Below are 21,251 nucleotides of genomic sequence, written 5' to 3' on the forward strand. Positions count from 1 at the left end.
AGGCCTCCCTTCTGGCCTCCACATCCCGGCTGGCATCTCCAAGACTTTGTCAAGCCCTCTTGATCCCCCATTTCCCTCTCTCTACCGTTCCCCAGAAGAAACAACCCGGCGTTACGTCAGAAAGTGCAGGGCAAGCAAGAGAGCGTCTTAGGAGCTATTCGTAGGCATTGCTGCCAAACCCGGCTTCGGACTGTTCATGAGCACACTGCAGCCAATCCAATTTACAAATCCAGCTCTTTTAAAACAGCAGCAGTATGTGGTAAGTCAACTATTCATCCGCACTTGATCCTTTCTTCGCTGGGATTTACTTTTTCTCACAGCTTTCTTCACATGACAGGTCTCTGTTGCTGGCACAGTTGCGCACAAAAAAGCAGGAGAGTAAACGGTGTAAAGATAAAGAGTAGTCTGGCTTTCACTGTAGCCTCTCTGACAACACCATTACATGATGAGGCAAGAGAGATTTTTGTCGCACAGAGATTTCTGCAGCATTTTTCGTGTTTGATTCTTTGTTGATCTCAAAAACAACATGCCCCACGCTCGAAATAGGAACCCTAGCCCCATCCCAGAGGTAACATGGGACACGGGATTGAAGGAGATGAACGAGACCTGGAAAGGAGCTATAGCGTGTCTGGGGGTGGCTGTCTTCTTTGTAATGACTATTGGGATCATATACTGGCAAGTGGTAGATCAGCCCAACAAAAACTGGATCCTTAGGGGGACTTTTAGCGGACTGATCTGGGAGAGAAGAACCCACTCGCTCGTCATACAGACTCTGATGGAGGACAAGACCTACGTGGAGATAGACGTCGGGAACGTGGGGAACCCCGACATAGAGGTTCCCTTCGTGAGGAACTTGTGCTGGCTTAATAAGACTGAGTTCTGCTACACGTGGGACTCGGTGGCCGAGGTAAAGATCTCGCTGGAGGTGAATGAGGATACGGAGACGGAGTGCTACAGTATGAATTGGGCGCCGGTGCACTGTCATGTGGAGCTGAAGGTAGGTGCACACTCAAGAGCCAGTCCGCACAGAAAAATGCCAGCGAGTCCAAAATGCATTATGACAAAAAAAAAAAAAAAAAAAAAATAGTTGTTTTGAAAAGGATTTGGAGTTCGACTTCTTTGTTTGCACAGTGTTAACGCGCAACTATTGCTGATCTTGTTTGAAACATGACTAAAGGGCCCCTGCCTTGCAAGAGATGGAGACGTTATATAATTTCCCTCCTTTAAATCTTACACAAGATGTATTTTATACCGGTGATCAGCCCAAGTTTGAGCTGCTTAATTTTATCCCCCACCTGTTCATTCAAACTATTGAACTACGTGTGAAATTATCCTCAGAAGTCATTTAAAACGCACATTTTACCGGGATGCCATGATTTATGTTGCCCGGTAAATTAATCGAATTGAGTTATTATAAAATATGCAATTTACATTTAGTTTTAGTGACAACAACACTTGAGAGTTTAATCAGGGCGTTTGATTAAACGATTTTAAGGCTTTTTTTGGATATTAAGAACATAAATGTTCGCTTGTGTGACGCTTCTTAGTGCCTCTTAACTCAGTCAGGAGGCTACAGCCACATGTCATATTAAATCTGCTTCGTTAGACTTGTTAAACATTTTTTCATGCACAGTCCTTGCCGTGCACTTCATCTCCCATCTTAATTACAATCAAAAGCACTACACTATTGGGATGTTTAGGGAGGTTAATCCGTTCCCACTGAAACATTCCTCGCCTTAACTCCCTGTCATGTGGCGCGACTGTTCCCTGCAAATCTTTCCATACCCAAGTCGACTTGTTGTCCTAATTTACAAAATCTTGCCCAGACTCTCAGCTGACCAGTTGGCAAGAGACCCCAGATTTGCTGACATGAAATCAATGAGCTTCAAGTTTGCAGATTTCAAAGTGTGTGTGTGTGTCTTAGAAAACTCACTTGTCATTCAATCCCTAGTGCGTGCCACGCTTTCTTAGACAGTCTCATGTACCAGCATAACACAGCATTTACAGTTACCTTCAATAAAAATATAGATTGCATTCAGCCATAGTTCGAATTAAGTATGGCTCATACAACACATTTTTCTGTGAAATTCATATTACTTTAAAGGCTTATTAGGCTTAATTGAAATGCACTAAAGTATTTGGATGCTCTAATAAACCAAAATGTATTTGATCATTTAGATGTTTGAGTATGTTAAAAAAAAAGGAAACTTTAAGGAAAAATTCATTGTTTTAGCATCCTCAGCTTCAAAGTAGTTTGTGACTCCTGTAATTTGCAAATCAACCACACCTTTTTTTGATGAATCTAATTTTTCATGCTTCCTCCTTCCAGCCAAGTCTCCTCTCCAACTCTCCCATGCATGCTATTGTTATCTGTCTTCTTGAATTGAAACTGTTCTCTCCTACGTGTCTTCTTGTTCCTTTCTTTTACTTTTGTGTTTGACTGTGTGCATGTATGCATGTATGTATTTTTCTTTCAGGACTGCTTCTCAATGACCAACTTGTCTTGGTATGGCGGCGCCAGTGTTCGGGGTCAGACCTGGCCGATTAACGATCAAAACGCCACAATGCAGCCCTTCATTGTCAGCGATCTGAAGGACACTCCCTCTGGGTTTGGCTCTGCCCTGGAACGCTACTTCTTGGGTTCATCGGGTAAGTGATGGGACTGAATATTTATATTACTTGTGGCCCACAATCAGTTAAGTCACAGCTTTTGTCTGCACACACAAATAGAGAGATCTTTTCTCATCTAATATGGCACAGGGTCAGCCATTTCTGCACTTTGAACAAGGGATGTAGAAATCTGACTCCGCATCAATCTGTGTACAATGTGTGGTGTGAATCCCAGGGCGTGAGGGAAATCCTTTGAACACTGTTGTGTTTTCTTACGCCCTCAACCCCTCATGTAAGTGTTTGTTTGTCTCAAAACTTTGAAAAAAAGAAATGTCTCCAGAAGCAGCATCTACACAACTGTCTGGAAATATTGGCAGTGTAGCCAATATATCCAGACAGACCCATAGTGTAACATTATACTGTCTGCGGCATGTCAGTTTATTCATTTATAGATTAAACTACAAAGGAGACCAAACCTCCTTTAGCATCTTAAATTAACTCTTAGTGATACTGGCATAATTGCCTTTTGTCTCTATAAAAAGAATGGATTGGAGGAGTGCTCTGCTGACTGGTATAACTCAACAGGTTATTTTTGGGGTGTTAGATTTTATCCTGGGGGCAAAGTGGGAAGGCTGGAACTGCTAGCGGATGTGAATGGTTAATGTGACTGACGAGGAATGAGCACAGTGTTTGTGTACATGTATTTTTGCCATAGAGTACAGCATTATGCTCAGGAACTTTGGACTCTCAAATTGTCTTAATCTGGTGTTTTGCAGCCACTGCTCAAATCAATGAGTCATTGTTCTTTTGAGGCTGATTACAATGAGATTATTAGTATTCTGACAGTTGCTAACATACTTTATATATTCATATTGTGAAGACGTTGTCGCATTAATAAAAAAGTTAATTAATTTTTAAAAAAAGGAGACCTGGCTCTGTTGTGGAAATCCCTGCATGGACTCACAGTTCATTACAGCATCCATAAATGCTAGCCAAATCTCAACTGTGGATCCAGAAATGCCACAACATCCAGAAAAAAAAACAAGATCCAGGAATGCCACCACCCTCTTTGGGCCCAAGCTCACTTTCCCTCAGATAAACTCAGGTGAAATGGAAACTCTCCTGTTCTCTATTTGGAAATCATGGATGTCGCGTCCTTGTGTATAAAAAGAAGCTATCCAACCTGCTATTAGTGCACAGCTCAAATGCCAGCATCTCATCTTTTTCAGGCAAGGCCTTGCTTATTTTAACGAAACAATATCAGACCACACGGTGCACATATTAACACCATTATTCTTCTGTAATGAAAGAGTCCAGGTGCTAAAGAGCCTGCGGTCCACACCCCCTGAAAACATTTGATGGATTATGGAACAAGAAATAAGAGAGAGACCCTGAACTGTTGAGGAGCTGAAATCCTATATCAGTTAGGTATGGAGAAACATCTCACTATCAGAACTAACAACTGGTTTCCTCGGTTCTCAAACACTGAATAAGTGTTGTTAAAAGAATAAGTGATGCAACACACTGGTAAACATGCAAAATGTGTTTGTGAAATATATGAAACAAAAAAGAACAGTAATAAAAACAAGAACACCAAGAAAATTGGTCAGATTTAATTAGATGAAAAGTTTAAATTAAATTTGTGAATCGCTGTTTGCTGTTGGTATTTACAGTTTACACACTGTATTGGTATTTTGGAAATGAAGACGGATTATTAAAACATCACTGGCTGAAAAATCTAAATTTTTACACAATTTTTGTTTTGACACTCATTGTGCAGGTATGAATTGAAGGTAGTAGCCTATCAGTGTGTGAAGCAAAGGGGCAAAATGAAAGGCTTACCATCCACAATGGAAGATCTGACATAAGCATTAATTTATTATGACTTCACTGAGCGTTAACAGCCTCACGCATTCATACATCTACTGACAGAAACAAATGCACACATGCCTCTACAAATGCAGTCAGTCGCATTTTGGTATGTTACATAAGAGTGGTGAGCTTAACATGAGAGTCACATGACTTAAATCCCTTTTCCACCTTGTGAGAGGAGAGGAAGCATGAGGACCTTGTAACCCTTTTGTTTTTCTGGAAAGCTATGCACACACACAAAAACAACATGCACATAGATGAGGTGGTGTCCCAATGAGAGTAAATGTTTAAAAGTTGCCAAGTAACAGACACATGGGGTACGTAGCCCTAAACATAGCAAACTGATGCTTAGCAATGGCAACAATGTCTGTTTGGGCATTAAAGGTATATTTACCCCGGTATTTTGCATAGAAGTTCAAGGATGTCTTTGTTTGGCTGTTTGACTTGCATAACGGGAACATTTGGTCCCTGGGAGAATAGTTTTACATCTCTTATGATATGCTTGCTTCTTATAAGTTGGTTATCTTAAAAACATTTCAGTACTTAATGTTCAGCTAAAATTAATCAGATCCTTTCATGAGCGATCAGATTGTGTACTAAACTGAGACCCTCCATAGTGATTCAACAACTGTAAACGCTAAGTAAACATGTACTGTGCATCACATCACTCACAAGTTGTTCTACCTCTGATCTGAACATCAAGAGAGAGCATCAGTCCAATTATACACCTCTGCTTTAGTTTTAGGATGAACATTAGATCGGGTAAGTTACCTCGACTAACATGCTGATACGCAAACATTGCCAGGATTCCTCCAAAACAACCACACAGCAGTCTGTGCTCTTGTGCTGATCCAGCTGACATGTTTCCATGAAAATTTTAATGAAATACCAAACAACTTTGTAAATTATTTCACTCTGTAAGGAAAGAAAAGCATGTACACCTGGATTCTTGAAGCTAAATGCATCATCAGCCTAATATTCTATTGGTGCAGTCACAACTGTCTTATTTGTTGAAGCCGAGGGAGAGAAAACTATTTATAATGGATAGTACACGATCATTATGGGAGTGCATGCAGTCATGTGAAGGCTTAATTGTATTATCAATTTGTTCCGGTTTTGGTTTGTGAAAAGGCTTTTATTTTTACAAACATCAGGCAAATTTTATTGAACGTACCAGTAAAATAATTTACAGAATGTAAAATAATCTTTTATTTATACTTTGTGAAATATATTGTAACATTTTGTGTTACTCATATGTGTGTTTGCTTTTTTCAAGTGCAACTGCACAGAAAACAGAGACAGGGTTTTCAGTCTGTTGAGGTTATTCAGTGGTGTTTCGACACTAACTCGCAGCAAACCATGGTTTGATATATGACTTTAACAAACCAAATTTTACTGCATTTTGATTTAACCCGAACTGCAAACACTCCTCTCTCTCTCTCTCTCTCTCTCTCTCTCTCTCTCTCTCTCTCTCTCTCTCTCTCTCTCTCTCTCTCTCTCTCTCTCTCTCTCTCTCTCTCTCTCTCTCTCTCTCTCTCTCGCTTTCAATGATTTATGTACTGAAAAACCTCCACTTTAGCTCAAATCCTTCAGTGTAGCTCTGATGCTGCCTCTCTTTCTGAATCTGCCTTCTGGGAACAAACATACCCCCGTTTTAATATAATATTAGGGCAGCTGTTTGAACCCCTTGACTGTTGCACACATGATGTGTTTGCATGTGACCTGTCTTCGCTGACTCTAGTTAGTCAGAGGAGCACATTATAAATGTGTGGTGGGAACTGTCGGGGTGTGACTGACATTGCTAACCTCAGAGGACCTCTGGGGATGGTTAAAGAGTAAGGCAGACAGACTGAATCTTAGTGCAATAAGGCAAGTTAAAGACAACTAGCTGCACAGGTGAACAGAATGTAGAAGAGAGACAACAAATGACAAAGTAAGAGAAGAGGTAGAAGTAAAGCAGGAAGACGGGAGACAGAATATATGCAGGCGTGCAGCAGAGTGACATTTGAGAATGTTGCCAACTGGAGGAACTTGTCACAGTCCCAGCTGTCTTTATCCATACAAAAGCAGCTAAGCTACGAAGAATAGATTAGATGTTGCTCTAGCTAAATCATGCAATGAAAACATAATAACTGACTCTTTTGGACTGTGTCCTGAAGCTTTTTCTGCAATCTGAGTTGAGTCGGGGATCCTGAGCTTACAGTTTTGCACTGTTTCATTTAACCTACAAATATAAGTTAGCATGCATTTGGCCATAATAACTGCAAATATCTCTCTATTGAGGCTCTCAGCAAAATACATCCATTTCTATCAGTGTATTTTTTTTTCTATTCAAATTATTCCTCTTTGGTGTATTAAAACAAATGTCTGTATTAGTATATATATACAGCAATATATATCCAGCTTCAGTTTAAGCTAAGTTCTGCTTTTAAATATCTAAAATCACTGTATGAACATAGGTCTGTGCTACCGGAAAAGTAAGAAAATAATCTCAGCTGTCGATGTTTTCAAAGCTGAATAAGGTTTTTTTGATACCTTCTAAAACCTGAAGTGCATAATTACTGTTCAGTGATTTATTTTAGAGCTTTTAGACAATACACAGTCTTGTTGTTTATTCATGGACCATATTACAGCAGCGACTAGGGAGCAGGGTATAGAAAACAATAGTTAAAGTCAAAGTTATTTATTAAATCAGCAATTAGATATTTGTCCAAAATGTAACCATTTATTCACGTGTCTTTGATTTACCCACACAAACACACACAGATATAATTTATTCATTTGAATACTTGCGTTAGATTATGGATAACAATAACCTGCATCTACACACAGTGAGCAACACTCTCCTGACCTTTTTTCTGTTCCATCATTAGTCCAATACGAGCATTAACCCTTATTACACTAAAGAGCTTAAAATAGTGATGGGGTGATAGCTGTAGTTTTTTTAATTTTTTTTTATCATTGACATTACAATCATCATGTGGAGCTAAGCTCTGCTTCCTTGTAGCCACTTTTCCCATGTGTCACAGAAGATAGATCAGAAGATAAATCAGGTAGAATTTCTGAGAGAATCATTTAAATTGAGCACAAATTAAATCGAGCCTTAAAATATTTTAACCACCTCCAACAAATACACACATAAGTGTTTGTACTGTGTATGCAGCACATAACCTCTCTTGCCATATTTAATTTTAGCCTTTTTTCCTCCTGTTCTCCCTTTTATCTTTAATTCCTTTTCTTCGTTTCCCTCTCTGACTCAGTGTTTCCATGTGGGATGATACTTGACTGCTGCTCATTTGTCGTTGGTTATATCAGTGGAGAGCAGCCAAGCACAACTGAGAGATACAGATAAAACTTGTGAAACCACCGTGGATTTTACTATTTTCTTTTGTAGATCAGTTTTAGTTGATACAGCAGACCTTTATGATGATAAGTAAGGGAACAGAAAGGTGAAAACATATTTCGTGGAAAGCAATCACACAGGATGGAGGGAAAGTAACAAATTGTTTCCCACCTCATGTGACTGTCTGCTACAGCTTTTTAAAAGATTGGAGAATTGTAGTGGTGTTTTTTTCATTGCTGCTGATCTTTTTGTTTCTGTTTGTTTGTTTTACTTAGTTTCATACTCTGTTGCTGTTTAGTTTTGTTTTCAGTTGTTGCATAGTACCCCTAGATTTCATTTTATTATTAGACTTACAGGCACCAAACAGCTTGATTAGGTTTAAATAAAGGTCATGGTTTGGGTTAAATAAATGCCTTTGCAATGTCAACCATGTTGGAAAACTCCCGTTTTTCAACTCGGTGTCAGATTCTTCCGGTTTCACCTTGGTGTCAGAGTGTGTCCAACAACAACGTAGCTATTTCACACATTGGTTTTGAATTGTGTTTTTTTTTTTTTTTTGGATAACTTTTCTGAACAGCTTCTGGTCAAGTATTTCTTCCTTATTTCCACGCTGTTTATAAGATCAAGGAGTTGAAAAGATCTCCTTGTTGACAGAAAACAAGCTGCTCAGAAACAGTCATGTGTGTTACTTGCTCAATAGGTCACCACGAGGTCTCCAGGCAGCTGCCCTGAAACCTCGACACTCGCGAACTAGTTAGATCTGAAACACTTGAAGAATTACTCACTCGGCGAGCAGAGGCTTTGTCCAAAGTAGGCTGTCATCTCTTGTATGAGAGGGCTACTGTGTGAAAATCACCCCACAAAATTTTCCAGTCGACCACCCATTGTTTCTATCAAGGGCATTGAACAAGTCTGACTTTTTAAATGGAGCATTGATGAAACAGTTTCTATCCTTTAGTGTAGTTATTGTGTGTATAAACTTAATCACATCCTCATCAATAAGCATGTGATCTGAGGTTGGTCAGGTCACTTTTGCAAAAGATCAGGAATCGCTTTGATCAGTTCAGTCCACAAATATAAATGAACGTATGTGTTATTTCACCAGCTCATGTAAAAGAATTTGATTAAGTAAACAAAAAAAAAACATATTAGATCATTTATAGAGTAGTCAGATCTGGAATCTTCCTCTCAGATCGGTTGATAGTGATGTTTGCACAGAACACAGTGCCTCACAGTAAAAACAATAAAGCTGAGTGATGAGAGGAGTAGAGCAGAGAAAGTGCTTCATTATTTTTTTCAATAAGCGGGATTTGGAAATTTACTACCATGGCAAGATCCCAGTTTTGTGGCCATCAATTTCTTGAGGTTGGGCACAGAAACTAAATTTCCATTGTTAAGGAAATACATGCCTGAACACACACACACACTCCCACACAGTGATTGTTTCAATGCACATTTTTATAACCCGTCAGGTCTGTAAGCGTGCACGGTTGTCATAAATAAAAGTATAAATATGACAGGTAAAGGAGCGCAGCCCATCTGGTCCACAGCAACAGGGAGACGGGCTGCAGAATTTTCCCTCAGACCAGCCGCTCTCCGAGGGTTTAGACGCCACATTAAAACCTTCCTGACCCACAAGAAGGTGCACGGGGTCACCTCCGCCGCCACCTCCAAACACTCACCTCAGACTGAGTAAAAGGAAGTGCAGCACCTTTATGGTCCTATAAGTCTTGCCCTGTTTTTCTTGGACGTCTGTAGTTTCCCAGTAAAGAAACAGTGTGTGAGCGTGTGAGAAAATGCGTGCATGTTCACATGTGTGTGAAGGTTATTTGATTTGTGCATTTGCTCAACAACTGTAAAATTGAGGAATGTGTGTGTCAAATCATTCAAATCTGTCTATTAAACTTCATTCATCTTTACATTTGCTGCTGCTTTGAAGGTGAAAGGATATTTTCGGTCGGACATATAATTTTACTTTTGAGAGCTAGTGGAAAACATTTTATGGGAAGCTTGGAATTTTTAAGAAATTGTTCTAAAAATAGGGTCGCCTCATTCGTTTCCTCCCGGCATCCCACCTTGGCTGTAACTCAAGGCCTCAAACCTGCGTCAGTTTCTTTAAACAACCCACTCCCTGCTCTCATCTGGTATACACATCCACAGATGCAATGTTTGTGTCGTATAGAGCACAAGGCTTATATAATCATGCTTAGACAGAAAAAAATGTATAAAAACACAATTCAAGTTTAGTTACTTGGATTTAAAATCTTCATGTTCTGTCACCGATGGAATATTTGGAACAACAGTTTTGCACTGTGTTTTTTGCCCATCACATTTCTTTGAGGCTCTGCTGTTTCATCTTCCATAAAAAAATAAATATGACTTCGGAAGTCATGCTTGCAAACTTAAACTCCTCTTTCCATCCTGTGTGCACTTTTGGTAAAATAAACTGTACACAGCTTGCTGTATCTGCACATCTTTCTACGAGGCTGCTTGGTGTCTGGTGTACTCTCGTTGCTTCTATTTCCACTGCCTGTGTTTCACTTCCATCCTTCCATAAAGCTGTAACATTTTCTCCTCTGACCCACTTTCGTCTCCACTGTACACTTAAGATTCACACAGTTTTCAAATGCTCTCCTCTTACTTTATTAAAAATTAACTAAGAGATTTATAATTGCAGTTTTATATTTATATTATATATATATATATATATATAGATATACACATATATCTATATATATATATATATATAACATTTTTTTATTAAAAATCTACATTTATCTGCCATATATGAATCTGTAAGATGCAATAGGTTGGTGACCTAATACCTTGTCAGAAACAGCTGAGGCGTTACCAGTATCTCTTTGACATTATCAATTGCAAACACGTGAGAATTACCCCGTGGTTGAAGACTCTTCACTGGCTTTATGCAGTACTTTAATACGGATCTTTGAAACTATTAATCTGATTATAAACTGGTACATAATTATCCTGCATGCTCCTGGTCCTTGCCCGCATGAGAACAGTAAGTTTATTGAAACATGAGAGGGTGGCCTTATTGAGCCAAGCTCTCACCAGCTTCTCAGACTGTCTAATCAGTTCATAGATTAGCTACCAATCTCAAATCCCCAGTTTGGGTACTTTGAGCTGCTTGTGCAGAAACAGAAACAGAAGCCGAGGTCTTAGGTCAGAGTCTGGGTTAACGGCTAGGATCGATACCAGCCTGCGTTTTGTTGGCATTCAATGGGACTGACACTTAGCCAGGCAGAGCAGAAAGGAAGAGGAGATAGTTAAATCTGGGAGGGAGAAGATGGGAGTCAGGTTGGGGGAGAAGGGGTGAGGGTAAGGGTAACCTGAGAGGGACGAGGCATTCCTTACAGAGCGGCTACATCTGTGGACATAATTTTCTGCTATGCATAATCTTGTAATTTCACTTCGCAAAAGCTTTACATGCCTTGGAAAGAACAAAAGGACCAATCTGAGCTGGAGGGTTTTAGGTTTAAGCCGACTCATTTGATTACCAGTATTCTTATTTGTTTCCTGTCATAGAAAGAGAACAGTCGGATCTTATGTTTCAGAATTTAGAATCAAACCCACTAAAAAAAATAAATAAATAAACCAGGTGACTTTTTACACAGAAAGCAGGCCTTTCCAGGCTTCCCGACTCTTCTATCATGGGTGTGCAGTGTGACAATTTGCCAGTAGTCCCAAGGGAAACTCATCCTTCCACCTACTTCTATATTTCATTCTCGGGAGTGTTTTTCATCCATCTCAGTGGAGCAATGTCAGCTGACACAGCTTACTCTCTATCTCCCACAACACGCAATCCGTCACACTCATACTGGTCTCAGTAACACTCATGCACGATGTCATAAAAGTGGAATCTGTGATGGACCGTGTTACTTGCACTACCTCTACTTTAAGGCTGACTGTATAACTGTTGGCACTGAAATACTAAGTATGTCACCAAGATTTAGCTTCAGTTTGCTGCCTATACACCATGATTTTATTATTCTCTATCTAATGATTTATTTATTTCTGACAAGGATGATACATTAAACCGATTTCCTGTCTCTCTTGTCTGCTTCCTTGCATGCAGGTGTTGCTGTGCTCGTATCTCCTGATATCCCCCTGCAGCTCGGGGTGGAAAGCAGACAGCAGTTCTGCCTGCAGTCACTGCCTAGTATGGAGCGTCTCCCTCTGCAGTACACTGTGTGTGTGGCCCACAATGTGAAAGCCGCTCACCAGGAAGCAGTGCAACAGCTCTCCGAGCACAACAGGGAACTGCCAAACATGAAAGCACTGTGGTGAGTTCAGTTTAGATTAAAATTTGAGAAAATTTGAATATTCTCCTTCTTTATTTCTCGCTGACATAATATTGGTAAGTCAAACAGTGGCAGAGGAGTACAAGAAACTTTGAGGGTATTTAGTGAGTCACAAACATCTCTGATCCCGCTGTCTGTCCTACAGGCTGCCATTCTGGAAGCTGCTCGCTAATGTAGATTCAGGGCCGAAGGTGGAGAGGGAGCTGAGAACCTTCTCAAATCGTCTGAAGAGACACCAGCTGGGGGAGGGAGTCATCACCCTCAATGAACATTCCACCACCCTCCTCTCTGATATGGTACATGCTGTACACTGTCTGCTGAACTGTACTGCTTCTTCTTCCACTTTTTAAAGTCAAGATTAATTTTTTGTGTCAGTTGAACGAATAAGCCTGCTCTGGGGCCTTTCTGATCAGTATTACCTGGCTTTGGTTGAAGACATAGAAACATCTGGAGAGCAAAAGAAACAGGACATATTCACCAAAATAGATGTTCAAACCATCAGCTGTTTGGATTGAGCTTTATTAGATTTGTTTTAACGTTTCCTATGCATTCACCGAACAGATATGTTGCAGTGTGCAAATTCAGCTGCTTATAGCTGCATCTTCGGTCAGTTAGATGGCAGGTGAGGCAAGAGGTGAAGTGTAAAAAAAGAGTCCAGTCCAGTCAAGTCCAGTCTTATGTAAGTGAGATCACATCAGTTCCTGATCTCACACGAATACCGACTAGAGCCACACTTTCTTTTTTTTATGAATTTTTATCTCTTTCTTCTTCATTGCCAGGTGGTGAAGAGAATGTTATTCAAAAGGCTAATACACTTTTCTTTTCCAGTTACATCACAGTGTCTTTTGAAGTAAGCTGTTTAAACAACTTTCTGGACGGAAATTATGATGTATTTAGAAAATGAGCTGCCAGAAAAGAAATCTGAAGAATTCTGATAGGGAGAAATAACAATAGAATATAATGTATCGTGTGTCAGTGAAAAGTTCAGCTAGTCAAGGCGGAGCTGTGTTGTCACAGAGGTGGTTCCCAACCAGTCCAGTTGGTGGAGAGCAACTAAAAAAGCATTTAACCGATCCTGGCTGCAGGTGCCTTATTACCCTTAAGATTATAGCATCATGTGACGTGGTGACATTCTCTGGCAAGTCAGCAGAAGTCATCAAAAACCATGAATTTAAACTGGCCATTTGAATGGCAAACTGAACAGGAAGTCTTTACCTTTGATAATCTGTTAGCCTCAGTTTAGGTATCTACTCTGAAATCTATCTAAAGTATTGGCTTCTACTTAAAGTCATTAGAATACAGCTGATGGTTCTCCAGCTATTCACCATAAAGATGCAGAGCTCAGGAACAACGTATTTGCAATTGAAGGTGAGACTGCTGAAAATGGCCCCCACTTTGCCAGTACTCCATCTCAAGCTGATCTTGTACATTTAACTGTTGATCATGAAAAGTAGGTTAAAGTTGGGGAAAGTATAAGGGGCACAAAATTGGCCAAAGTTAGAGCTGAGTGACTTTCTTAAGTGTATCTCCAGAGTGCCTGAGACAGTCAGGGAATGGAGGAAGGAGAACAGTTTCACTGAAATGTCGTAGGGAACTGATGGCTTATGGCATTCATGTGAAAAGTCTGAGTTCCAATTACACAAGCATAACACTTCTGATGAAGTCTTATAGCTCATAGATAAGAAATGTCATGTTTTTCTTAATATTTTCAACTATTCAAAAGTTATATTGATATAATTATGTCTACAGAAATGTATTTTAATACAAAAGAGTGTGATGTTTTGCTATTGTTTGTAATATCAGTCCTTTCTATTATTGCTTCACATTAGTCAAGTCCTTTTGACATTATTCTGAACTGCGTGGAAACTAGACCATAGTCCATAGTCAAGTGGATCATTTTCAGTACCTTGTGATGTTCCATTACAAAACAAATACCACTGAGAGAATATAAACAGAGCCTCAAGTAATAGATCTCAGGTTGCTCTGAGTGTGGTAACTGTAGGATGGCAAGAAATTGTTTGTGTTGAGATTTGAAGGGATGTCAGCCAAGACTTACTCAAGCAGGTGATCATGACACCACCTCAACACTGTAATCTGACCAGCAGCCTGCAACAGTGAGGAAGGCTGGGTAGTTTCTCATAATCTGACCATCGTGTTTTATAGACCATACAAGCACAATAGCAACAGTATGTTCCCGTTTTCAGTTCACGAGGTGTAAAAGGACAAAGAGAGGGGAGACAAAATGGGAGGAGCAACACATGTCAGTAGATGGATTCCTTTTTGTGAACAGGAGTTTCCTTGAATCACATGTTTTCTGGTACATCAAAGATAAAGCGCTAGTTTTGTTGACGCTACATCACCCCATTCCCCCCGGTTCGTGCTATAAAGAACAAGTCAAGCGTACAGCTCTGCATGGAAACATACACGACTGAAGTTGTCCATGAAGCGTAAGGCTCCACAAAAATGTGACAGGCAACAATGATCCTCTCTTTCACTGCAGTTTAACCATATTAGCTTGGAATTACTTCCTGGCTGTGAACAATTAGAGATGGTTTGCCATTTTTCTGAACTTATTTTAGTAAAGTACCCTTTTGAAAGTGATTAGAAAATAACAGAATCTAGTCTTTGTTTTTCTCTAGTGTTTCTCTTTTTCGTCCTTGCAAAAAACGCAGAGCAACAAAGATCAGAAAAAGAATCTTGAGAAATTGCACAGTATGTGCTAATCCGTGCTTTCTTCCCACAGCTTTTTCACCTCCTAATGTCAGTCTTTATATTCTTAAAAGATTTTGTTACAGTTACATAACCTTAAGTCTGTGTTTGAAGGATTATAACACACATCAAATGGTTCTGACACAAGTAATATATTCAAACATGCAAGTTTTCAAAGAAAAGTTCCCACATTCCTTGTATAAGTGTATGTATAATTCTGTATCCATCTGCCTTTTTGTAGGACCATGACTACCTCAATAGCAGGAAAAGGGGGATGTCCAAGAGACTGACCAGGGACCTCCCACTTGTCAAGCTTCTTAACATTTCCATCACCCTGTCCCCTTTCCTGGGTGTGGACACCACACAGTTCCACACCTCACTCGTTGATGGCACCGAGGCCTTCTGGCTCAGTCTCCCCTCAGCCCCGCAGGGACAGCTGGTGAGACCTGAGAGGCGCAAACCATCATCCTGTAAAATAATTAGCCCAGTTTACAGTACTACACATATGAAATCATCCACCTGCGGGGTCTGTTTGTAAAGTTTAGCTGCTGTTGGGGCACGCAGCTGCTTTCCAAAACTGTGAACCATTCCTGGAGAGCATATTTAGTTGTATGTGAAGTCCTCCATAGCAAAGAACCAACTAGAACACTATATTCTGCTGTAAAGAGAACAGATCTACTTTCCAGATGAGACTTTGAAACTGCTTTGCAGATTTCCGTTTGATAAAAAGCAGAACACTGTAAATATGGTCTAATCCAAAATCTATGCCACAGCAACAGCCGAGACACAGTAGTTGATAATCACCTTATCATCCAGAGAGAAAGCGATTGCAGCATCAAATAAAAGAGCATTTTTAAAAAATCCACTTGCCCCTGTCCTCCCATCCAGATCCCTGTGATGAGTCAGTGGCGTGGAAAGTTCTGTGTTAAGCTGAACCTCACAAACCCAGGAGCAGTGAGCTGGTTTCTGGACAGGGTGGGCTCCCTACAGACTCATTTGGGGATGGAGTACATCATGCTAGATGGGGGCGAGAGGAATCTGTTCGAGGAGCAGGCCCTGCGTCCACCACAGGCTCTGGGTGGTGACAAGTATATTGAACTTCTAGCTGACCTGGCCACCTGGATAGGAGACTCCACCATCATGACAGCAGGGACACGGTAATACTCTCAAGCACCAAATATTTAAGCATGTTCCATCAACAACCATTTTCCCAAAATTAGTTCCATTGTCTCTTGACATTGCTCCTTGAGCTTGCTTTCCTTTTTCGGGTATGTTTATTGCACACTAATTTCGTGTCTCAGGTCAAGCCACAAGCCACTGTTTGTGAAGATGACCCCCCTGGAGTCTGACTGGAGCTCGATGGGGCTGAGGGCCATCATTCCCTCCCTGCTGCACCACACACTGCTGGGATACAACTTTCTCATTCCTGATGCAGTAGGTAATACAATAGCCTATGTATCACTTTTTCACTTCTAACACCATGATGATATTTGGCCCATACATTGAAATACATAAATGTAATTTAGCTGTTAGTTGCCTTAGTTTGAAATTCACAAAATACACAGACAAAGAACTCATCCGAACTCATCATTCTGGTTTCTGGCAGAATAATCAGATGTATTCTTGTAATATTCCAAATTCCTCTGTTGGTGGTTCACAGCCAGGCAGACAGCTGATGTCTGTGAGAAAACTATTTACTTTGAAGTGGAGAAAACAGGGAGCTGTCAATAGCACAGACAGAATAGACAAATGGGAAACATTGTAGACTGTTCAGTTAATAAAACCCATTCATGATGTAACACATCTGCAGATGAATAAATTTATTTTATGCTTATTATCGATGTATTCTCAGAACACATGGGTCCCAAAACACAAATTACTATAAGCCCAAACCATTGTGCTTCATTCATTTTCAAACAATCAAACTACTAATAACCTAATAATCTAAATCATCCATCCAATTTTCTATACCCACTTAATCTGTCGGTCGGGTCGCGGGGGGGCTGGAGCCTATCCCAGCGATCATCGGGTGAGAGGCAGGGTAGACCTTGGACTGGTCGCCAGTCCATCACAGGGCCACACAGAGACAAACAAGACAAACAACCACACACGCTCACACTCACTCCTAAGGACAATTTTAGAGAAACCAATTAAAATAATATGCATGTTTTTGGACTCTGGGAGGAAGCCTGAGTACCCAGAGAGAACCCACGCATACACAGGGAGAACATGCAAACTCCACACAGAAAGGCATCCAAATCATGCCTTTTATTTATATATACAATTCAGTGCAGAAGTAATGTCAATGCACTTTACTAAAAACAATCCTGTTTAATTCAAGCCCAGTTAAACACAGTCTAATTAAATCCAAGTCATCGGTCCATTGGAGATTAAACAGAGTTTTGTTTGCCCATCTTGCCTCAGTTTGCAGGTCTAACAGGCCAAATTGAAGACATTTTGTTGAGCTGTTTCATGGACTGGAATTCAACTTATCACTGTAATTGTATAACAGGAGAAAAAGAGACTCACTTCTCCCAGTTTACACAAGTTCCATAATCTGTTTTCTTACATATGATGTTTCCGTCTGTCTCTTTCCTTACAGGAGGCTCTCTGTCTGGAGACCTGGTCTCAGATGAGGAATTGTTCATCCGTTGGCTAGAAATCGCAGCCTTCCTCCCAGTTATGAGCTTCCACACACCACCCTGGGTCTGCGGAGAAGACGAGGTACATACAACCATAAACACATTACAAACTGATCCGAGCACCATACACCTGAGATGGGTGACCTCACAGACCTCACTGTCAAAAATATCAATCACCAGAAACAGGACGCCTTGATCTCCAGCTGCAGACGGTTTTCTTACAAAGAAGCTGAGTTATAAGACTCATCCACTGATGAGACATTTTTGTGTCTGACTATAGTTCCGGAGAAATCTGGATGTTTACATACGACCTTTCTACGGTCTTTACATTTTTAGTTGCTGCCTCATTGTTGACTTAAAGAATCTGAATCTCTGAAGAACACCAGATAAAGAAATGGAAAAGCAAATCAAGATGTTTGAAAAGGCTTTTTTTACACAGCTGTGTCATCCGCATTACATGGAATTAGAAAAGTAACAACATAGAAGGTTCACATTCTTTTCCTGACTTGTTAACGAGATTTTCACTTGTGAGGATTTATAGCAGAGAGATCAAGTGAAGTGAGGTGGGACTGCTGCCAATTAGATGTTCCAAAAGGGAGAGGGAGATCGTACTTCCTTCTTGTACGATGCTTTTTTAAAAAGATATTGGAGGTGCAGTTTATTGACCCAGCCTCAGTTTTGAGGGTCACTACTGTAAAGTTCCCACCAATGATTCTGCAGAGAAGTTTTAGCACTGCTGAGGCCTGATTATCGAATCTCAAACTTGGCAGGAGAGGCAGGACTACCCCTTCCTCTCTGCTGGAAATTGAGAATAAGATATTCACCGTACGCTGCAGGAAATCAGGGTGTCCAGTCTCTGGTGACAGATATTGATATTTTTGACAATGAGGTGCCGGCACTCAGATTCCTGAAAGTGTTTATGTTTTTAGAGAGGGTTAGGGTTTTTTCCCCCCTCCCCAGTCCATCCCGCCTTTCCTCATCTCATTCACCTGTGGTTTAGAGGCCATCTGTTCTGAATTACGCTCCCCATTCTAGATTTATGGCTCACTCTCACTCTTAAAGGCCACTTCAGCTGGAATGATAATGAATCTGAGGACAAGTCTTGGAAAAATACTCTATCGTGGTAATTAAGATTTCTATGAGTAACTGACAAATGTGACAGAGTAGGAGTGTTCAACTGTATTTTTTTCCCATGGAAGAAGAAAAAACGCAGGAAAATATACTGGTAGTGACTTGTGTTGCGTGACAAAGATAAATTTAAGCATTTTGGACAGCCAGACATTTGACAGCAGGAACGTTTCCATTTTGGTGTGTAGTAGCTATAGCCTTCAGCTTTTAAAGTAAGACCAAGTGAGACTGAAGCGATGTTTAGTGGAGAAAAGGCTGCTCCATTGCAAGTAATTAATGACTCTTTTATGAGCTCTTACTGTATTTGAAATGTACACCTTTATTTCCAGAATGTATGAGACTGTAGTCAGTCATGGACAGGTCACAGCGGCGAGTGCGCCGGATCCAAATAGCAGCAAAACCTCAAAGCCACACACGCCTGGCTTCTCAATTAGAGAAAGATCTACTCAAACCTGGGCTGTGATTCAAACTCATTCTGAATGTTCTCCATCCCAACTCATGAAAATACATTTTTTATAGACGCGGTCAAGTTTTGTTTTTGTCACGGGACACTGAGGAGGATGTGACCCTTCTAGGAATGCTGAAGTTGTTCGGCTAGAGGGAGACAGGAGAAAAACTTGGACAGTGTTAAACCCACTAAGTCAGCAATAAGCTGCTTTTATGTTCCATCTCTGGGTAAAGAAATGGCATAAATGTCCCTAGCAGACCTCATTGTCAATATTATTCCTGTCTTGAGACCCTTGAAACAGATGATTTCGTTTTTAAAAAGGACTTTGACGTTCTCATTTTCAAGATGCTCTAGATATCTTGAAAATACATTTGGCTGAGTATAATTAAAAGGCGTAAGTGCTTCTCAATATAAACACAGTTTGACAAAAAGGCAGACAGTCATCCCTCTTTATACCTTTAAAGTAGGTCATTTTCCCCTAATTCTTTATTTCTGGAATCCTCGTTAACTTTCCACAGGTGCTAAACCTAACTCGGACCTATATAGCCAAACACCAGAGAGATGTGGTACCGCTGATAGAGAAGTATGCAGAGGAGTGGCAGATGGTAGGAAACCCCATCTACCGGCCGATGTGGTGGCTCAGCCCCAGCGATCCCTTGACTTTCACCATTGATGACCAGTTCCTCATCGGAGACGAGGTGACTTCAACTACTCTGATGGGAGGGGATTGGGTTTCTATTTTCAGCATCAGATGTACTTTGTATTCTGATGGTGAACAAAACTGTCCCCAGCAATAATCTCATGTCTTTTGAGTAAAGTGTACAATCCATGACGTGTGAATTTGTTTAAACAATTTTGTATTTTCAGGTCTTGGTAGCACCAGTAGTGGAGAAGGGGGCAGTTCAGAGGGATGTTTATTTACCTGACGGGGGCTTCCAATGGCAGGACAGCCGGAACGGGCAGGTGTTTGATGGGGGGACGTTTCTGCAGGACTACCCTGTTCCTCTGGAGGAGGTGGCTGTTTTCTTACGAAGAAGCTGAGTTATATGACTCATCCACTGAGTCACCTGACTTAACCTGTTACTGTTTTGAATCAAATTCTTTAAAAGAAAAATACTTGTGCTGTTCCCAACTTGCACTTTTCCACTAAAGACCATTGACCCTTTCTCAAGCTCTGACTTGAGATGACATGTAGAAATATTTTTTTTTATATACTTGCACTTTACAGTTTAAAACTGTTTGTATTTTGTTTCCTTTGTGACTGTTTTTTTTTTCTTCCTTTTTTAAAATGTTAATCAGTTTTACCTCTTAGCTGATTTTTTCTGGACTTTTTCCAGATCCAGTCAGCTTTTTTTCTCCTGTTTTTTTTTTTTTTGTGTGTGTGTGTGTATAGTTCCGGAGAAATCTGTGTGTTTACATACGGCCTTTCTACAATATTTGAATTTTTAGTTGCTGCTGGCTCTCTTCATAAGGAGGAACAAAGTAAGCCTCACTGTTGGCTTTAAATAATCTGAATCTCTCAAGAAGACCAAATGACGAAATGGAAAAACAAAGGAAGAAGTTTGAAAGGGTTTTTTTATCGAGGGAAATGCTTACCAGGAGGATGTTCGGTCACAGAAAGCTGCAAACAGGGACAGACTCACCATGGTACCAAATGTCTCGCTCACTCGTTGGAAAGGCTTTTACTTGAACCTGTCAGACTGAGGGGCTGATGTTTTATGAATGTACCTCAAGTCACAGATTTTCACTGCTTTACAGTCATTACACCATACAACAACCTATCACCCCTTAGCATATATTCTTACAATAGTTAAAATCAGTTAATAAACGTACCACTCTGTTGGACGTATCTGAATGTCCCTTAGTACTGTAAACGAGAGGAACCTGAGGCCAAGCCACTGTAGCTGTAATTTTGCAAATATGAATTTAGAAAACAGATTTTACCTTATTACTAACCTGCCATAGCAAGAGATACTAAATTGGTGGCTCTTTTTTTGACTAGTTGACTGATGTTGTGTTAAAATGCTCTTTCATGAGAGCCAAATTAAGTTAAAGAAAGCCTTGAAGACGACACCCCCAAGGTGGAATGGACATCTCAAAATAATAGCTTGACATTTGGGAAAATATGCCTGTTCATATACTTTTTTTGCAACTGATGTCACTCATCTATCTGATTT

At 40.3% G+C, this 21,251-nt stretch overlaps 1 protein-coding gene across 1 annotated transcript; it reads left to right on the plus strand.

The window, feature by feature from the left end:
• The first annotated feature begins 335 nt into the window (after positions 1 to 335).
• Positions 336 to 20,289, plus strand: LOC140306577 (SITS-binding protein). The gene is made up of 10 exons (XM_072385184.1): positions 336 to 997; positions 2,478 to 2,649; positions 11,922 to 12,129; positions 12,293 to 12,443; positions 15,098 to 15,295; positions 15,745 to 16,013; positions 16,158 to 16,294; positions 17,459 to 17,580; positions 19,593 to 19,772; positions 19,942 to 20,289. The coding sequence occupies exons 1-10, from the start codon at positions 527 to 529 to the stop codon at positions 20,113 to 20,115; spliced, it is 2,082 nt and encodes a 693-aa protein (XP_072241285.1). The 5' UTR covers positions 336 to 526; the 3' UTR covers positions 20,116 to 20,289.
• Positions 20,290 to 21,251: the final 962 nt, after the last annotated feature.

This window comes from Leuresthes tenuis, unplaced genomic scaffold (assembly GCF_036924035.1).
Source record: "Leuresthes tenuis unplaced genomic scaffold, fLeuTen1.0.hap1 SCAF_5, whole genome shotgun sequence".
Taxonomy (NCBI): domain Eukaryota; kingdom Metazoa; phylum Chordata; class Actinopteri; order Atheriniformes; family Atherinopsidae; genus Leuresthes; species Leuresthes tenuis.

Coding starts and splice junctions, on each gene's coding strand:
- LOC140306577 (XM_072385184.1), top strand. CDS start 527: ATGCCCCACGCTCGAAATAGGAACCCTAGCCCCATCCCAGAGGTAACA. Junction 998..2,477: donor ACTGTCATGTGGAGCTGAAG/GTAGGTGCACAC, acceptor TTTTTCTTTCAG/GACTGCTTCTCAATGACCAA. Junction 19,773..19,941: donor AGTTCCTCATCGGAGACGAG/GTGACTTCAACT, acceptor TTGTATTTTCAG/GTCTTGGTAGCACCAGTAGT.